This window comes from Nelusetta ayraudi, unplaced genomic scaffold, assembly GCF_046127955.1.
Source record: "Nelusetta ayraudi isolate G7.1 ecotype Tasmania unplaced genomic scaffold, CSIRO-AGI_Nayr_v1 ptg000007l, whole genome shotgun sequence".
In the NCBI taxonomy this organism is placed as follows: Eukaryota; Metazoa; Chordata; class Actinopteri; order Tetraodontiformes; family Monacanthidae; genus Nelusetta; species Nelusetta ayraudi.
Window position 1 is genome coordinate 4577501 of NW_027466057.1, and position 20000 is coordinate 4597500.

Consider the following 20000-nt stretch of genomic DNA (forward strand, 5'->3'; position numbering starts at 1 on the left):
ACCGCGTCCTTCCCCCCCTCCTCTGTACGGCCCCCATGCTGCGCCTGCACCTAGACGCCGTCCGCGCTTGTGAAGATGAGCCCTCATGCATGGGCAAAGGCACAAGAGAGGCCCGCGGAATAAGTCGAGGCAAAGGCATTTCCATTATATATCAACGCGCTGCCTGGTTCGACTCGAATCCCACCACGGAGGAGGGCGAAACAAATTCCTGCACATTTTCCGAGGCTTTTTACAGAAAATGCACAGGTTTTTTTTTTTTTTTATGTATCAAACTTTGCTTTTTGCCAAACCGTAGTCCGAGGCAAAGAAGCTCATCTTTGGCTCTTATGCACATTAACCTCTGTTGCGAGGGGGAAAGGGAAAAAAAAAAAAAAAAAAAAAAAACGCCGCAGTACAGCACAGTACAGAGCCCAATCCTTACAAGTAGGTCATGGGGAAGTGGGGGCGGGGGGGTACAGCCCATCTGGAGCAGTGCATTCTGAGTAGTTGACTGCAGATGAAGGGAAGGCGGCGAGAGGATGAGAGCGCCGTACTTAAAACAGCCGTTTTTCACACGTCCCCACCCGACCAACCCCCCCGCCCCCCAACCGTTGCATTTTTTAGCGCCTTGAACCCTGACTGATCTGAGGGGGGGGTGGAGTGGGGGGGGGCACCCTGGCAAACCACTTCGCCTCCTCGCCGGGTGGGCGCGCGCCATCGCTTCAAAACACATCCGTGTGCAGAGGGCATGCATATGAGCAAGGGGGCCGTACCTGAGCAGACCTCGTGGTAATTGGGGTTCGGTGTGAAGCCGCCGGCGTAGCCCACCTGCGTGGAGAAGACGCCGGGAAGGCGCCAGAAGAGTCGCTCGGCTCCCCAGAAACATCCCATACCTGGGGTGCAAACACACGTTAGCGCTTCCATTCGAGTAAAAGCCGGCGTTGCGATGCACATAACCAGAGCATAGAGAGGATAGCCCGTGTTGGGGTTTTCCTTCTGTTTATTTGCACGCGCTTGTGCAGACTCACCAAACACGATGGTCTCCATGCCTGCTGGGAAAGGCTCCAGAGTGGGATTCCCATTGACCGCATGAGTGCCTGTGATGGGAAAACAGTGCGCACGTGGGCAATCAGATCATAACTGCGTGTTGGACAGTAGAAGTAATGACAGGGCCATTAGCAGCCTCGGCCAGGCCTGACAGGTCAGGCTGACGGATCAGAGGCTGCGTTGCAAGACGTCGACGAGATTAAAGGACTTTTGGAATCCATTGGAATAATCAAAATGAAACACAACCGGTGACGTGTTGTTTATTTGAAGTTGTTTTACAGGGTAATGTTTGCGATATCTAGACAAGTGACGTTTCCAGTGACTAATGACTCAATGTTCAAAAGGAAAATATGCTCTTGTGATTTTATGACCATCCTCTTCTGATTTTTTCGTCTACATTAAATCCTGAATGGCCAAACAACTGCGCTGTGTAGTTCTTTTGACTCCGATTGAGCCTAAAACTGTTTTAACAACCCCGCAGAATTTTTTTTTTATTCTTCTCTCTCCCATTACCATTCCAGTATTTAAGGTTTAAATTTCTAATTATTTCAGCAAGTGCCCTATAAAGGGTTATGAGCTGATATGAAATACTGTTAAGTGTGTCAGACCTCAGACAAGAACTGATTCTCCGCGCTTTATTCTGGCAGGTGGAAGGGAACAGAGGGAGAGGACCAGCGCCTGAAGACCGCTGTGGTCTGGGAGCTTCCCAGCGATGAAGCAGGTCAGAGATATATCTGGGTGCCACGCCGGTAAGTGCTTTATAAAATCTTAAAACTCACTTCTTTCACTGAGTGGAAGCCGGTTGAAGCGATTTCAGCGCTGGGGTGACGCGATCGGCTTGTTAAAAATACCTTATGGGGAGGACAAACTGGAGTGCAGGGAGGTGGCACTCTAATGCCCACAGCGCAGCATAGAATTAGAGCGCTAAACAGGAAGTGTGTGTGTGTGTGTGTGTGTAGCCCACAGATGTGAGAGAGGGATTAGGGTTTAAGAAGACTGAGGTGACTTAGTGCGCAAATCTCCGCTAAGCAAGGATGGTTTGCACTGCAACCACTAATATTAGTTTACAGCTAAACAGGACACAGGGTACACCGAGGGCTTAGGCACACGGCAATAATGGCCGCTTACTCCGAGTTCAAAGTGTGATTACGATCCTCCGCCCCTGGGGTGTAATGTGTGACACTGACCCCAATACAAAAACCAACCTTTAATCTGATGGAAACATAATAGTTTGTTTGCCAGGGAGACCCGGGATGATCTCCGGCTGCGACAAAAAGGCCAAAGACCTGCAAGTTTATTTAGAGACAATGAGCTGTGCCACCGCCAGGACCTGAAGAACCCCGCCCCCCCAGAACACTTGAGTCGCCGCCACCTGCCTTACTGCGCGACCTCGACGGTGTTTCTTGATCTCAGACTAAATTGTTGGAGTGTTTTTTCCTCTTTTTCTTTCTTTTTTTCCCCCATGTCCACACAGTAACAGATTGCAGAGGCACAAGAGACTCCCGAAATGTCACAGGAGTCCTGGCTGCCTTCGGGCGATGCCTCCTTGCTGTCCTGTTGCGCCACACTTCTGTCTTCTAGCAGCAGGTTGTTCAGCGCCGCCAGGTCAGGCTCACAGGCGCAGTCGGCCGCAATCAAAGCGGATCTGTGTCAGCGCGGGCCGCACGGGCTAAATATTCTCCGATGAGAGGCAGAGGCGGCAGGAGGAGGGAGGATGCAAAAAATATCCCTGTGAGTTGGTTGGGTTTTTTCGTTTTGTTTTGTCTCCATCATCTGCTCACTCTCAACCTCCTTATCCCTCGGTTCTTGTCAAGGAGATTTAAAAAAAAAAAGTGCTAAAGTTGCCAAATGACAGAGGGAGAGAGTGAAGAGAGAGAGGTGGTGGAGGAGGAGGAGGAGGAGGAGGAGGAGGAGGAGTTGGGAGTCGGGCCTGCCAAAACAATAAAAGGAGTAAATAGCCGGTGAGAAGCAACAGATGAATGGAGCAGAGGGGCGGTAAAAGGATTCTCTTGGCTTTCGGCGCAGCCATGGCTTTGGGCAAGCGCATAAAAAAAAGCCTCGGCACTTCATCCAAGAGAAAAAACAAACAAGCAAACAAGTAAACACACGGGCAAAAAAAAAAAAAAAGGGGGGGGAGGTAAGAATAAAAGAAAGCCAAGAACACGCCGACACGGCGCTGTCCAGAGGAGCCGAGCGCGAGCCAAAACTCCCCTCCCCTCTCCCCGATCCCTGCTTCACACGCTCGCACACCAGCGTTCCCATCAGCTCTCGCTCTCGCCCTTACAAACACGTGCGCACGTGCCCGCACGCGAGCAAATCACGCAATCAGCCGCGCGATTGCTTGCACGCACACGCACGCACACGCACGCGCACGCACGCACACACACACGCCGAAACCTCTGCTGCGGTGGGTATTTCCTCCCGTGGAGCGAGCTGGCAGAGGTCCAGGCGCTGCCACGCTGCCTCCTTTCACCGTGCCCACCACCACCACCACCACCACCACCACCACCACCAACAACCCCCACCCTCCCCGCCAGTCCCGGCCGGCGCCCACACCCCATTATGCCAGAATTACCCCACCTAACACACACACGCAGACGCACAGAGAAAGAAGAGGCTGAATACCCCCTCAGTACAACTGCCACAAGAAAGAAAGAACCGGACGGGCAAAACAAGCAGGGAGGGCAACTGACTGGGTTTCACAAAAGCAGAGAAAGAAAGACTGAGTTTGAGGGGGGACGGAGTCTCGAAAAGGATCGTTTTCACAACTTGGATGAGACGCGAGCGCCGTTCCTTTGGCGCTTTTGTTTCCTTCCCGAGGACGTCTTGACGAGAACGGGCGCCGGCTAAACTGTAATGGAATACTTTGGTCACCTTTTGTTGCCTCGTAGCGAGGCGCTCGTCGGCGGCTGAACCGGCGGTGACCCAAACAAACGGAACCCGACCGCCGCCGCCGCCGCCGCCGCCCGGCCACTTTTGTTTTGTGCGCCGCCGTTACGAGCGGTCAACGGCGAAACGGTCCGCCGGCTGCTAACTGGGTATAATTACTCTCTGCTTTGACTCGTTTCAGCGGGGTAATTCAGTCCCCGTCGCCCGCTCGGGTTCGAGCGCCATGGTGCCGTCTGTGTCCCAGCCGAGCCGAGAGAGAGGGGCACCCTCCCCCCGGTGCCAGCGCTGGTGACGGAGAGGTCGATTTCCAGGCTGCTCATTTTATTTCCATCCAAAAAAAAAAAAAAAAACATCATTCTTTCTACCCCCCTGCCTCCCTCCTTCCTCTCTTTCTCTCTCCTCCCCCCTTTCTCTCTCTCTCTCTCTCTCTATCTCACCAGTCCTCTTTTCTAGCCCGGTGCAGGTTGGCGGCGAGTCAGGCACGAGTCGTCGGAGGAGTGCGACGCTTTATAGCGCTGCCAGCTACCCTCTGCTGGATGGGAGGATGGGTGAGGGCGAGGAAGAGTGGGGCAAAAAAGAGGAGGGGGGAGGGGAAGAAAGACTTCAGGGAGGCGGTCGATTTTGGGTTTTTTTTTTTGTTGGGGGGGCGGGGGGGTGGGGTAGTTTTGACGTCTGGGCTCGGTTCTTTGAAAAGTGACAGTGTGTATTCAAAGTGAGGAGGAACTCCAGATAAAACCTCGTCCTCATTTGATTTTTTTTTTCTTACTAAAGTAAAAAGGTAAGTAGAGAAATGATGCCGTGGCCTTAGGGGGGGAAACTAGGCTGACTCTCAAACAGCTTTTACCAACACAATAAAATGTTGCGACTGACAATATTGCGATTCCCTCGTTTTCTCCCCCTCTGTTACATCCTTGCCGTGACTCTTTCACCCGGTGCGAAGGTCTCTGAGGCCCCTTTTTTTTTGTTGGACTTGGACCTCCCATTTGTGAACATCACATATCACAGACAAGGACGGGTTTGACCCTCTGCTTATTCCAGCAACTCAAGTTGTGCAGGTGCTCAAAATTACACATTGCACTGCTTGCATCTTTGTGTGCCCGGTTATGGCGAACCTCCGCAGACGTTGGGGAGGAAATACAAAGAAACGTAAAAGATAGATCAAGAGAGTGGCTCCTTCTGTCTCTAGGTTCAAACAGCATCCAGGAAGCAGCACTCAAATATAAACCAAGCTTTACTTATATGTAGAATGTTTCCCTGCTAAAATGCTTCCAGGATTTTAAAGCTTGTAGTACACGATGACATTGTTTCCCCACAAATAATCCAAATCTGATTCAGCTCTGTGTATATTCTACTTAAGGGTTCACAGTCCCAGTTCTTTATGCCCTCAATAAAGGATTCACTTCAGCTGTGATGCATACGGTCAAAGTCACTCTTCAGGAGGAGCAGACTGTCTATCCACAATTTAAAGTTTAAAGCTTTGAGGCTATACATTCAATCTCCTGGCAACGAAAACGGCCGCTATGGAAAAGACGACCTGGCACCGCACTGGCCCCATTATCTCCTTCCAGCAAGATAGAGCCACGTCCCTTTGTGGAGTTTTCAAATAGCGTTACACAAAACTATTCAGCGAGGAAAACCAAAGGACGGCATCCACCTGGTCAGCACAAGTAAATATGTCCAACTGTGTTGCTGCTAATTCAGTCTCCCTCGGCTGATAGACCAGAAGAAGAAAACATCCATTTGCTTGATGGGGGGGCAAAGACTTCATTTTACAGCAGGATTCACAGCCCGCAACAGCTTTCTGGTTGTCGTCTTGGCTGACGGTCCAAAGGAACCAAAGTAACAGCAGGGGAAGACACAGAAGTTGTGTTTGAGGCTCGAGTCAGATCAGGACATTCTTGTACTGAGGCAATAGTGCTAATCAGTGAGCCACAGCACTGGCCACGAGCAAAATCCCTCATTTATTTATCTCGTCATTAACCTCATTTGCATGCTTTCCCCATTTACCTGCAAATTTTCTTTCTCACTGAGCCTTTTGCTGAGAAAAAAAAACAAAAAAACAAAAAACAACAAGGGCACCTGAAGGCAACGCAGGTGTGAGGAAAAATACAAAATAAAAAATATATAAAAAAACAAGGGAAATTTATCTTTCCATGGAGCTGCTTCAACGAATTACAGTGGCGCGTGTAACAGAGATTGATTTTGGTCAGCTGACCTCCCCCACCCAGTTTGGAAGAAATATTGGCAGTCTATCCCGCACTGACTCAAAATAATAGCTACTGTGCCCCTACCATGTAGCAATCTGCCACTGGATCATTCTCGCCAAGGTCACAGAGTACATTACACAGACGGCAGCGAAGGGAGGGAAGGCAGGACATCTGACGAGGGAGCTCTCTTAAAGAGGCTGCAGGGATGGAAGCAACTTTTGTCTCTTCAAACAAAAAAAAAAAAAGGAAAAAAATTACCAGTAATGACGGCGAGAGGGAACAAACATGCGTTCACACACATGGCTGGGAGGAGAGCGCGCGGCACACACGCAGAGATACGGAGTCAGTGCAATTCTTTGATCACTCGAGCTTACTGGCCTAAAACAACAACAACAACAACAACAACAACAGCAACAGCAAAACAAGAAACACGGGCGCTTGCTAGTCCAACAAACCCATCCCGACCTAAGCCGCCCCCCCACAGTGAAAGGGGAGGAACAGATTTCTGCCATGCGGCGTCTCCGAGCTGCTCCGACAGACGGAGCAGGAACTTGCGACGGGGAGGAGCCTTCATGCGCATAATACCCAGATGGGCCCCTGGATGCTGCAGCACCTCTTCCCTCATGCACCCCTCGCACTTAGCTCCCACAATGCACGGTGGCAAAGGAAGAGAGGGCAGGCACCAGGTATGGAACAAAACACCAGGTTTGCCCTGTTGTTTGCTCACTGCACGACTACAAGCACTCGCGCCCCGTGATATTAGGATGATGTACCGGATGACAGAATAAGAAAGCGGGCCAAGCTCGAACGGGGAGGCCAGACTCTTCTGCTGCACAGCGTGAATGGCACAGATTCTAAAACAGGAAGCACAGGAGAGTGTGCATTCATACAGCGAGCCACAATGTTAATCGCATATTTATCCGAGTCCCTGACTTGTTTCATCGTGAACCCTCTATTAATTACCTCACCACAACATCACTAGCAACCCTGTTATTGCCATCCTCTGATTCTGTGGTTTGTCCACAGAGCAGAAAACAAATGGACAAATGCATCTTTTGAAACAGATGCTGTGCATGACCGCCTAAAGGTTGTGTTCAATGCAAATCTTATGTTGCCTCAAAATGTTACTTTCTGCTGTGGTTTTGTTACTCCAGCTGTTCAGACCATCCTCTGATAGCTGACTCCAGCCTGCACGTGCAGAAAAACAGGAGGCCACAGCATTCGCTCAAGCAATAAACACAGAGGACATGTAGGCCACGGACATGCGCGCATGCAGCCACATTTTTATGTTCCTGCGCTGTGGAATCAGGCGGACGTCGAGGCAAAAGACAGGAGGGAGAAGAAGAAAGAGAAACAGGATGTGAACTGCAGTTTTAGGTCTATGCTGTTACCTCAGCGCAGAGGAGTGTAAGGATGCCGAGTCACAGCCTATAGTGGTGGGACTGTAACAAGGCATTTAACCATAATGACTTCGGTTTGCGCACAATGATAATGGATGTCGACCTAGAGTGATTTAGAAGTTGCATTGTTATATGCTGGAGTGAGGGCACGTTTCCAAAAAATATTTATTATTTAAAACCGCATTGTGGAAAGTGGCCAAAATCTGGTCTGAAAAGATCAGATTCTGTGCCATTTCCGCTGTTCACACTGCCGTCTAGCAATCAGATTAGCTCACAAAGGGGGGAAAGAAAATAAATTTCAAGCGATTTGAGCTGCTGTGTGGACGCAGAATTTTAAATGTTTTTGGACACTGACAATTATCGGTCATTCTTGTGCTTCATTTACCGTTTCCTGCAGCTGTGTTGAAAAGTTACGGTTTTACACTAAAGCTCTGACACTAGAATCTACCCTGGTTTCCTGTGTCATGCCGTCGCAATATAACCATACGACAAAGGGAAAAATATGAAACTGCAACAGAACCAAGAGGCCAAATGGGCGAATGGAAAAGAAAGGGAAAGAAGAAAGTCAGTGAAACTTCATGGTAAGAGCGTCGCTACGTGCCCCCTCTTCAAAAACAGGCGACTACTCAACGTTATGACATCATGGGCCAATGAACGTCGTGTCACGTAACGTGTGCCGGAAGTTGCCGCGTTGTTTTGGTTTTTACCTGCCACTACCATCCTCTCCTGCCTCCCCTTCAGAGCTCGGTCTCTGTGAGGCAACTCAGTCTTGTGTGCCATCGCGACGACGGCCGCCAGCGACACAGAGAGCAAAAGGAACCGAGCGGTGGCTTTGGGGAACGACGGCGACGACGACGACGAGGATAACAACATGGACAGAGAGCTGAGCCGGAGTCTTCCGGGATGCCTGCATGCACAGCGCATGCACGGCGGCACGCGGCGAGGGGCGGAGACACGCCACCCGATATGAATAATCATCGCGCGTGGGCAGCGCCGTGCGCCGCATAACAACTAATCAAGGGGTTAATATGACTTTGGCACAAAAGCCTACAGTGCGGGAAAGAAATTAAATTTAAATATATATCCGCCACGTTGTGAATGCAAATGAGCGCCGCCAATTATCAGCTGCCGTGCTGTGGGAGGCGCTTCTGGTGGAATCAGCTCCGAGTGCGGATGTATGTCGGCGGAGGGATTCATTTCACATGTATGCCGTGTCCACTGATAATAGCAAACAAAAGTGCTTTAAAGCCAGCGTGGATTATATACATGCGCATTAAAAAAAAAAGAAAAAAGAAGAAATAATTAAAAACAAAACAAAACTGTTCACCTTGCGTGTATGTAATACTAAGTGACGACACATCGGTAATATTTTACATTGGAATAGTCATTTCAAGGCCGAACATGTCACTGTTTTTTTATGGATGGGATAATGGATGGTTTGAAGATGTCCTATAGGACTGGAATGAAAAATGAGGATCTGGGTGTAATTTAGGACATTTAAATGTATACCTCATTGTTTTAATACTGTGTTTAAAAACACTGTCACAGTTATTTCATATAGTAAGTATATTTTACGATGCAATTGGCAACTGGAGAGACTACACTGATTAATGTTGCAACAATATTTTAGTGCATTTTGAATGCGATTAAGGCATCAGTAAGGTCTCTATGTTGTAAGGATGTTCCGTCTGTGATTGAAATTCATACCTTCCCGTTTTCTGGTTTCCCCACAATGTTCTAAGACTCTGTAGGATAACTATGGCATGGTATGTGGATTGAGTATAAACAAATGTGTAACTACATGTGAAAAAGAGAAGAAAAAATAAAAGGTTGTAACATCAGGAAAAAAAACAAACTGTGGCAAACTGTTTTAATCCTTTTTGTAGGCTGTGTTTCCTGCACTTCACAGACAATCGTTAAGTATTTCTGACAAATGCAAAAGTCACCAAAATGTCATCACTGCGGTAATGACACACACTACCTTGGAATGCCTGTTGAGGCAACTGGATCAGGAATTTTAATGTTACGGCATCTCTGCAGCAAGTAATTTCAATCATCTGGGCACAGCGCTGCAGTGAATGCTAATGTTTAGGATTCCTCCACAAAGAGCAGCAACACACTGGTGTTGTGGCTAGCTCCTATATGATAAAAGGAATAAAATGTACCAATAAGTGGGTTAAAAGCCGCATGATGTAACTCAGGATACATAATTGATAACAATAACGAACCCACTTCCTTGCATTAAAGTGTCCTTTCTTGATTGGAGAACATTTCTAAAAATACATTTTTGTACCTCAAACCATCACGTTCACCATTTACTCTCCACATTCACTTCCATCTCCCTCAGAGTCACCGGTTACCCACCTCAACCAGGAGCATCTCCATGGGCCGCAGCCATTGTGCAGCCCTATAGTGGCTGGTATTCGTGATTTGGGTTCATGTCTGTCCCTAGGCACTTGAGTTTCCTGAGAGATGGATGGTGAACTGGCAACTCTGAATCGTCCACAGGCACAAGTGTGATTGTGAGTGCCTGTTTGTCTCGATATCAGGTCTGCATTAAACAACAGACGGTACCCCACTTTCACCCCGTGATAGCTGGATAGATATGCTCTCCCCTCCCCCTACAACTCTGAGTGCAGGATAAGTGATGGTGGAAAAGGATGGATGGATCTCTTAATAGAGGTGGACATGATTCACTTTCAATTTATTGATTATAATCAAAGTACTCACAGAAAGTACTCACAAAAGAAATCATATTCCGAGCCGAAATTAATAGTTGACGAGAGGTAAATTTGCTTTTATGTCAGCAGTCTTCTGATTGTGGGTTGAGGCCGACCCAGGCGATGTGTTAACGCACTATTGGGGAAAATTCGATTGACTCAGTTACATGCTAACAAGCCTTCCCATTAGTTGCAGGCCTGGACAAAAGTGACTAAGAATCCAAGACCTAGCGAACATCCTTGGAGACGAGAATGAATTCACCGCGGCGGCACCTGATCCATCACTCACTTTGCCATCACATTTCCTGCCTCTCTCCTGAAATCAGTGAGGGCAAAACGCCCAGAGGAGACCACAGCCACAGATCATCCCCTGCGCAGCGGGAGGACACTCTCTTCCCCCTATAGCCGGACCAGCATTGTGCTGGTAATGGAGATGGCTATTTACATGTGAGAACTTAAAGCATTCTCGTGCGCGCTTTAAACTAGCCAATTTACTGGTAACAAAGCAGCCAGGCCATTGTTCGTGCACCCTGTACGGCAGAATAACATCACACCCTGCTGCAATCCCCCCTTTTCCCTTTCTCTCTCTCTCTCTCTCTCTCTCTCTCTCTCTCTCTCTCTCTTGCTCTTATTTGCCGGGGAAATGAAGCTCAATCACCTGCGGAGGAGCTGAGGGCGGCGCAGGGGACTTTGCAATGCAAATGCCAGGTAATTACCCGAAAGCTAGGAGAGTGGAAGCACACAGGATGAAAATAGAGCAGGCAGGGAGAGGGAAGGGGAGAGAGAGAGGTGGGGGGGGGGGGGGGGGAGACGGGAGATAAACCCGAACAGTGGGTTCACATGTCTGGTGATGCAGGATGATTGGGGTGTTTTGGGGGGGGGGTGCCGGTGCGGTGTCAGGCGAAGAAAGAAGGCAAGTAGGGAGGAGGGGACGGGGAAAAAAAAGGTGATGGGAGGCAAAGGGGTGGATGGGAACCGCATGCAGGCAAACAGAGAATTCTGGGTGTTAATTCCATCCCCGTGGCTCAATCTTCGAGGGCTGTGTGTGCGCGCAACCCAACCCCTGCCTCCCCCCCCTGGCAAGGGATCAATACGTCTCTGCAGCCGAGCAGGAACGATGTACCTTAAATACCACAGAATCTGTGCGTGGAGGAAAGCCTTTTTTTCTCCTCCTCTTGTGTTGTGTTTTTTTTTTTTTTTTTTTTTTTTGCACGGGGTTGCAAGCGGCAGCTTTTTAGCGGCACGTGCGCACTCTTGCATGCTTAAGTGCTCGCGCCTGGGTGCACCATCGCGTTGCGTGCTCTCCGACGAGGGTTGGGGGGGCTGGGGGGTGGGGTTGTGTGGGGCTTCTCTTGTGTGAGGCTGCGACGCGCACGAACGCCGCCGGTGATGGCGTACGCCGGTGTGCGCGCGCGCCCGCGCACGGCACAGGAGGATTTAGCCAGTGTGCCGGCTCGCAGCTGTTTGATTGTCGGGGAGTGAGGGCGAGGAGATGTGCAGATGCGAGCGAGTATCAAAGAGATTATGAAATGACCTGGAATTAAAACGCCGCGGCACAGTTTAACCGGGTATCGTGGCGCGTTAAGCCCCGCCGTTTGATCGAGGGGCGGGTTTTTGAAAAAAAAAAAAAAAAAAAAAAAAAAAAGCTGCGCGTACGTCGCGCGATCCCGACAGTAGGTTCCAATTGATTGTCTCCAAAACAAAAATCAATAAAGGCAAATTACAAATGGGGCACTGTTTGGCTGTTTGGGAAAGTTCTCGCCGAGCGACGGCCTGACTCACGAGCTGTTTGCACTTTGACTCGAACGGCCACCTCTGGTTAACATCTGAGCAGGAAGACAGCAAAACAGTAAAACAAAACAAAACAAAACAAAACAAAACAAAAAAACATTTCAATTGGTGATTCAGTGCAATCGTTGCTTTGCGAAAGTCACCCTCCGTCTAATTAGAATAATAAATAATGCCGCCTCGCTGTTTTCAAAGGGCCCTCTGTCTTTTGGCCAAAAGCAGGTGGCATTGTGGGACGGTGTGAATAACAAAGGCTTTGATTGCCGCAGCCGAGACTACAGCCGGTGAAAAGCAACGCGGGCGCACTCCGGGGATTCGTCGTCAAAAACAATAAATGAATAAATAAATAAATAAATAAATAAAAACATCAGCTCGCAGACCTGAGTGGGGAACGCTAACTTGACAAATTTTGGATTCACAGGCCTGTCCCGTGCCTCGCCTGACATAAATCACTTGGCTCATCGGGAAATGGAGGGAAGAGATTGGCGGCTGGGCGGGGGGGCTGTTTGAATGACGAGAAGGACTGAAGGGAGATTGAATGGTGGCGCGTTTCCAAGATGATGGTGGTTGTGTCTCGCGGTTGTCTCCCCAACACGGAAGTAAATATTCATTCAATTGAGGCCGCAGCATTTGCACTGAATGACGCGGCGACCTGACCTACTTTACCTCGCCGTTGTTTTCTGAAGTTTACTGACATAAGAATTAAAAAAGAAAAAAAACAAACAAACATTAGATGCCATGATAAAGACACAGCAGTGCTGCAGTAGTTTGGGAATGCACTGTTGCGGTGGGTGATCCTTCTGCTGAAGCAGGAAATGTAAGTAACACTTGCAGTCCAATACAAATCTCCCTTATGCGTGCTATGCTTATGTGTTGTCATATCATGTCATATCGTATCATATCATATCATATTGTACGATATCGTATCACAGTGTTTTCACGACATGGAAAACATGCAGAGTCACCAAAAAATAAGGGATTTTGTTTCAGTGCAGTCCTGCATGCCAGACATGCAAACATATTTCACAGAGCCCAAGGTGACGCCTATAGTCACTCCCCCCCCCCCCCCCCCCCCCCCCCCCAACAGTGGTGCAAAATCCAATTTGCCATCCTAGAAGAAACAAACACATTTAATGGGCTGGCACGTATCGACAATTTTGCTTACATGCTGACCTCCAAAACAAGCAATCACCAAAGTTGTTTAACAATTATTTTCTGAATGTTGATGAATCTATTCTTCTTTTTTTTGTTCTCCGGGGGGGAAAACAAAATAAAGGGAGTGTATCTGTGTTCAACAGCGACTGCCAGCCGCCTCGTGTCTTTTTTATTCTTGTTCGACTGCCACCGAGCAGGAACTTGGTTGGGACTCTGTTCTGCACAGACGGGCTTCCAATTTTCCAGCGTTTTCTTCCGAGCTGCGTCGCACGTACCTCGATTGTGAATCTTGTAATTTCAGTGGTTCATAAAATTCAATTTTCTTTGTTCTGTGTGTTCCGAGTTCACTGCTGAACATCTGCGGCGTAACAGGAGCCCGTGTTTTTCTTTTTCACACGAAGAGTGTCTACATCTGAAGGGCTTTGATTCGTTGCTTGGTGGGGAGTTTTACAGAACTTTTTCAACGTTGATCACGGGTGATGAGAGGAGTTCTACTTTCATTAATAGGTTGTTTATCATCACAACCCTTGAAAATGTTTTTAATTGGGCTCCTTTTGGATGTTTCCCCCCCCCTTTTTCTTATGAGGGAAAAAAACTTGTTGGGTGACACACTTTTGACTGTTTGCTCTCTTCTCAGTTCCCCTCTCTGAAACACGCAGCTGCTGAACAAGGAGCTGCCGTGCATACGGCAGAATGGAGGAGTATTTGCTTTTTCTTTTTTTTTTTTTTTTAGCCTCGGTACAAAGTGTCATTAGGCCACAGATAAATCCTGGAGTACAGTAAGAACCTTTTCAGAGCTGTGCTTGCTCCAATATTGTTTTTGTGACTTTAAGTATTGGTTGAACGCAAAATCCCATCCCGGTTGCACAGATGCATTCCAATTTCCAATAAAGCTCTGACGCCGGTCAAATGAAAGTCATGCGCAAGAGTGAAATAATGCTCTTGAAAGTGTTGTGTCTCTCCACAGAGTGACTGTGACCCTCTCCACAGCCTTCTTTAGAGGGCACTCACAGTCAATCACGTCTTCTCACTATAGCCATCTTCAGATTTTGAGTCTTATAAATTGAAAAGCCCATGCAATAATGTTCTCTATTGCGCAATAAGATTCATTTTTAAACGTTTAACAATGCACACACAGAACTTCCAGAATCACAGCAAACTGTGCGAGTGGGAAATTAACGGAGAAATCGGGGGCGATGGGAGCGAAGCTGATTGCAGCCACATAATGCCGGTCCACTTCCTGTTCCTCTCGCGCTCCACCCATGCTAAGAGTGGCTGGGCTAAGCCAGTCTTGCCCTACATACAGACTAAACAGCAGATTACTGCCTGTCCCTCTAATCCCACCATGCACCAGGGCATGTGCCACTGTCACCATGCAGCAGCCGTCCAATCACCCTGCAGCCGCCGTAACCAGCCCTGCTGTTGCACCCCCGGCGCAGCAAACCCCCACCCTGTTAAGAAAAAAAAAAAAAAAATCCCCCTCCTCCCCTGCATCCATTTTTAGGTCGGCAGTTTGGGATTTTTCGCTTTTATTCCCGTTTGGATAAGGAAAGCGTTTTCATCGCTTCGCTTCTGTCTTCCCTAGCAACACCCCGTCCCGTCCTCACCCCACCTCCCCCGACCCCAGCCTCACCCCCGGCCCCTCCCCCACTTTTAGCCTCCTCACGGCCACCTGGCACGGGTTAGCTTCCTTCAGTCCCCTTAGCCTCACCTAAACCACCAGGCCTGAGATTAGGGTTAATCTGGACGTTGTGTCATCCTGCATCTCCTCCGCCACCCCCACCGCCCCATTCTTCCCTCCCTCCCTCCTCTTCCTCCTCTTTACCAAAGAGGCTTTGCTTTTAAAATCCTTTATTGTCAACCCCCCCCCCCCCCCGCCCCTCCACCCTCCTCGCAGCGTCTCTCCCTGCCAAGTGCAACTTTTCCTCCCGCGCCGCAGCCTCAGCCAAGCCCTCGAAGAGGAGGAAAAAAAGAGAGGAAAAAAAAAACTGTCCCCGAGCGCCGTCGGTTGAAAGATGCGAGCGATTCCTGCATTATCGCGCGCTTCTAGATTAGATATAGAGCAACGCAACGAAACAAAACGCCGCCTTGCAAATGTGTCTGCGCGCGAGCGTGCGCTAATGCACGGCTATACTTAGCGGGAGGGCATCTAGTGGGACGGCTCGCCCGGACTGGTGCGCACGCGACCCTCCGTGCGCACCTTTGTCCGTCTTTTGTCGGAGAGCGCTCGCGCAATTCACACGAACAAGGGATTTAGACGAGAGTCCCGAGGATTCACCGTCCTCCGTCCCCCGACCCTCCCCCAGTGCATTTACCCAGCCCGGCACCAGCACTCTCACCCCCGGGGACAGTCTGAAGGCCCGAGTCGGACGGGGAGATGCCACAATGGAGCGCTACATACAATGATGTGTATTGAATGAAGACAAAAAGACAAGAGGAGGGGACACACACACACGGCGGACTAAAGCCCCTTTTCATTTTTTTTTGTCTTCGGAAGTAAATGGCAGTTTCACCCTCAAGCGGAGTCTCTTTCTTGGGTTGAAAAGCCAAGAAAAAGCTCTTGGCAGACAGAAGAGTGGTAGAATGGGGAGTGAGAGGTGGAGAGATGTAGGCCGGCAATAAAGTCTCTTATCATGAGGGGGCAGGGAGGAAGGCCCTTGAGCATGAGGACGCTCTCATGAGAAAATGGCACGGAGGACTCGCGAGTAGCCGAGCTTCCGACGCTAACGTCAAACTCTTGGCGCGATCGCGATCGGCCAGTTCGCCGAGTCCAATTCGGACTGAAAACTGATGTAGGTGTTGCATTAGCAATCGCCGGTTACAAATTCCAAAGACACGACGTGTAGGGCGGACCTGGCTTCCCCTAAACGGATTAGCAATGTGGAATCCCGCTACCTTGAGTTGAAAACGAGGCGCGGGATGCGGGACTTGCCTGGCGGAGCGGTGGGGACTGATTAAAGGGGGGAAGAGAGCGACAGAACATGCTGAGATAGGAGAAAGTGGGAGAGCGGAGGGGCCAAAGGAGGAGAGGGGGGAAAAAAAAAAACAGGAATGTTCAAAGTGATTGTGCAAGAGTGCAAGATGTCCGCAGAGAGCGGGAAGGAGAGAGCCAGCGATGTAGCTAATGGATGTAAATTAATTGCTGTCATGTGGATTCTGATCCCAATAAATCAGGGTCAGTGTGGTCTCCTGTGCCATCTCTGCACAGCTGGAGGGAAAGGCTGGGGAGGAAGGTGGGGGAGGCACAACTGTACCCACGGATTCACTAACATTTTTTTTATTTATTTAAAACGCCCAGTGTGTGAGTCAGACTTAGCAGCATCTGAAGGGAAGAAAGCGGACCGCAAACAATGTTAATGCTAATTCCCTGTTTTCTCATGTTACTCTTGATCTTACATCTTTCTTTTACCAGCTGTGATGTGAGAAGAAACTACAAAAAAAAAAAAAAAAAAACTACTGCAGAAACGTGGTGGTGGCAATATGGCCGCCTCTTGCCAGTAGGCAGCAGTGAATGTTAACATAAATTCAAACAAACGAGGCATTTTTAGAAACTTTCTCTAACGACAACACAAACGTTGAACTGTTCAATGCCAACGGAGCCAATTAAAATGTTACACAACGGGCCTTCCAATCCAACAAAGCAAACGGTGACATTCTGCGTGCAAACTTGAAGAAGGTCAAGGGTTACACAATGGTTCAAATTACATTCATCATCATTACATTAATTGGCTGATGAAAATCTGAGGACTTGTACAAGTTGTGCAGGAAAAAAGGAAATAAATTATAGAAACATTAAGTCTAAAATACATATACATATATATCTATATACATATTTACATATATATATATGTATATATACGTATATATATATATATACATATATATATATATGTATTTTACATACATATATATATATATATATATATATATATATATTTATATATATACATATATATATATACGTATATATATATCTTTTTTTTTTTTAAGGAATAAAGTTAGGCCAGACTTGCTGCTCTCTAATCGGCCTCCACGTGATATTTGGGGTCCTGCGTGCGGCGCGACAAGATCCCGCCTCGCGTCACGTGGAGCTTTTACGAAGATGAACCACTAAGTCCAAACAGAGCGGCGGATGCCAACTAGTGCAGACCTAACAGGGTTATAAATGCAATGTGGCCCAATGAATTAGCCATGCTTATTATTGAAAATTAGCACTGCGCTTTCTGCTTAACTAGGCTGCAAAATTGATTTACCTTATTTCCCCCAGTCTATGACCATCACAAAGGCATCCTGCTAATGCGAGGGCCGCGAGTATTATTGTATGTGTTAATCAGGAAATATGTGAAGCATGCATTTTAATTACAAATCGTACGGGAACAATTTTGAAAATAAAAAAACAAAGCAAAAAACGCTTTTGCCCACGCAATAAAAGAAGCTGCTGAAAGAGCGGAAGAAGAGGAGGAGGAAAAAAAAACAAAAAAAAACAGCCCACAAACTGCCGATGTTGATGTTAAGGCTTCCATCTTTATTTATTTTTTTTAAAACACTCCTAATTTAATGCACTTTGCACTACAGTCCGCCCCTTATCATGAACACTGTGTTTTCTTTGATACTGTATGCCCCAAAGCAAATCACTCACGTTCAAACAGTAATATCTGAACATGACAGAAATGGTGCAAAATGGGAAGTAGGTCACATAGCAATTTATTTGACAAAAAGGGGTGGGGGTGGGGTTGGGGAACGGCGGCATGGCGTACGCAGAGGCAGCGGCAAAAAAAAAAAGAAAAAAAAAAGGGGGCGGGGGGGTGCTTTTTTGGAAAAAGGCGGATCAGATAGTGTGCGTTTGAGCATCTATTTATTTTTTGTTTTGTTTTTTTTGCGTTTTGAGCTCAACGTGACGTTAACGGACGTGTGGAGAAGTGCACGGTCAGTATGGAGCCGTGCTGCTGACGCAGGTTATTTCTAACGCTCACTTTAATAAAAAAAATAAATAAAAGGAGATATTACAAAGCACGCACGCACACACACACACACGCACGCACACACACACACACACACACACACACACACACACAGGGGTGCGTTTATCAGAGCCTCTGCCCACTCTGGAGAAATTGAAAGTGATATTGCGGTCACTGGACCACATCAGCACATCTGACACAGTGTGTCGGCAACATTGATCAGCTGTCGATGAACCGCTCAACAAGAGCCCAACCCCTGACACATCCAAACACGCAGGCATTAACACCACAGCACACACACACACACACACACACACACACTCTCTCTCGCTCTCTCTCTCTCCCACACGCACACACACACACACACACACACACACACACACACACACACACAACAGCTGGACGTTGCCACATATATTTGCTGAGAGATGAGAGATATCCAAAATCTAGTCATAACGCACACACACACACACACACAGAGCCACCCGGCTTCCTCCCTGATCTTGTCTAAAATCCCATCATCACTGAACATGACTGCTGCATGATTTGAAGCGCACCAAGGCCGCACACGTCTGACTTCTGGCTGCCCGACAGAGTTAAAATGCCGCAGCTTCTTCTTCTTTCTTTTTTTCCTTTTTATTTTATTTTATTTTTTAACAAATCTCCACTCTCAACGTAATGCTGTTGTACGTACAGACACACGGGGGGTAAAGACACGCCTGTGGTTTTTTCTGTTTGCCTGCCTCCGGGCCCGACACCTCACGAAGGCAGTAGAGAGAAGCTTTTAAAAATGCAAATATGCATCACGTAAAAATTATAGCAAAAGTCGAATTTTATTGGTGTGAAAAAAGGAGCCTCTTGTTGAGTTGTTAAAGTGTCAAAACAAAGAGAAATATATTTTCCACCCGTGCAAAAATGCAAAAATATGCTTTTTATCTTATACCTTACTAACGTGTCTTTTTTCTGTGGCACTCCAGTTCTTTGAAAAAAAAAGTAAAAATATATTTTTTAGACTCTTGTGACACAGACTTGCTAAATGATGAAGGGGAGTGTATTAAATCAAATTCAATAATCCAGGACAAGTAACAAAAACACTTATTTTTGATACCTGTATTTTTATATGTGTATGTATATATGTGCACTATGATAAAAAAAAAATAATAACAACAACAACAACTCCAAAGCAATAAACAAATAATAATACTAAAAAAAAAAAAAAAAACCTCCCTTAATGAGTGGGTGAGGGCATCGGGGTTACGTGACCCTATTTACATTCTGAGAGACGATCTAGTGCATGCACTCTGCACACTGTGGACAATCTGCGCAGGCTGCACTGAGGATCTGTAAAGCCACATTAACACATGAGAGAGGCTCTGGAGCACCAGTCTTTTCTAATGACTCGATAATCCAAGCCAAATGCTGCCTGCTTGCTAATCTCTCCATCGGATTACCAAACCGGGGACGAGCGCTGTCTACTTGTCCTGGCCCCGTCTCTCTCTCTCTCTCTCTCTCTCTCTCTCTCTCTGTGTCTCCGTCTCACTGTCCTCTCCCTTGTCTCACTCCCTTGTCTCACTCTCTGTCCACCCTGGCACATCACACGAATTTTCTCCGTATGATAAAAAAAATAAATATAGGAATTCTTTGCTTGTCTCGCCGTGATCCCAGCTCGCTGTCTGCTGGTAGGGTTGCAAGCCTCTTCTTTTTTTTTTCTTCTTCTTCTTCCGAACCACATCTTCGCTCTTCCTCACATCTTTAGGATTGTAAAATGGAGACCCGGGGAGGGATGATGCAGGAACGTCGCTGCGAACCACCCCCTTTTTTTCTCCCAATGTTGTCGTGTAGGAGTCCCGGTAC

At 47.7% G+C, this 20000-nt stretch overlaps 1 protein-coding gene across 1 annotated transcript in view; it reads right to left on the reverse strand.

Moving 5' to 3' along the window:
- msrab (methionine sulfoxide reductase Ab) overlaps nt 1-8569 on the reverse strand; it is a 54074-nt gene extending 45505 nt beyond the window's left edge. The window contains exons 1-3 of the mRNA XM_076018010.1: nt 8230-8569; nt 1008-1076; nt 753-872 (exon numbers count right to left, since the gene is read on the reverse strand). Coding sequence (XP_075874125.1) covers nt 753-872; nt 1008-1076; nt 8230-8500 — 460 coding nt within the window. The 5' untranslated portion in view covers nt 8501-8569. The remainder of the gene's footprint in view (nt 1-752; nt 873-1007; nt 1077-8229) is intronic.
- Nucleotides 8570-20000: the final 11431 nt, after the last annotated feature.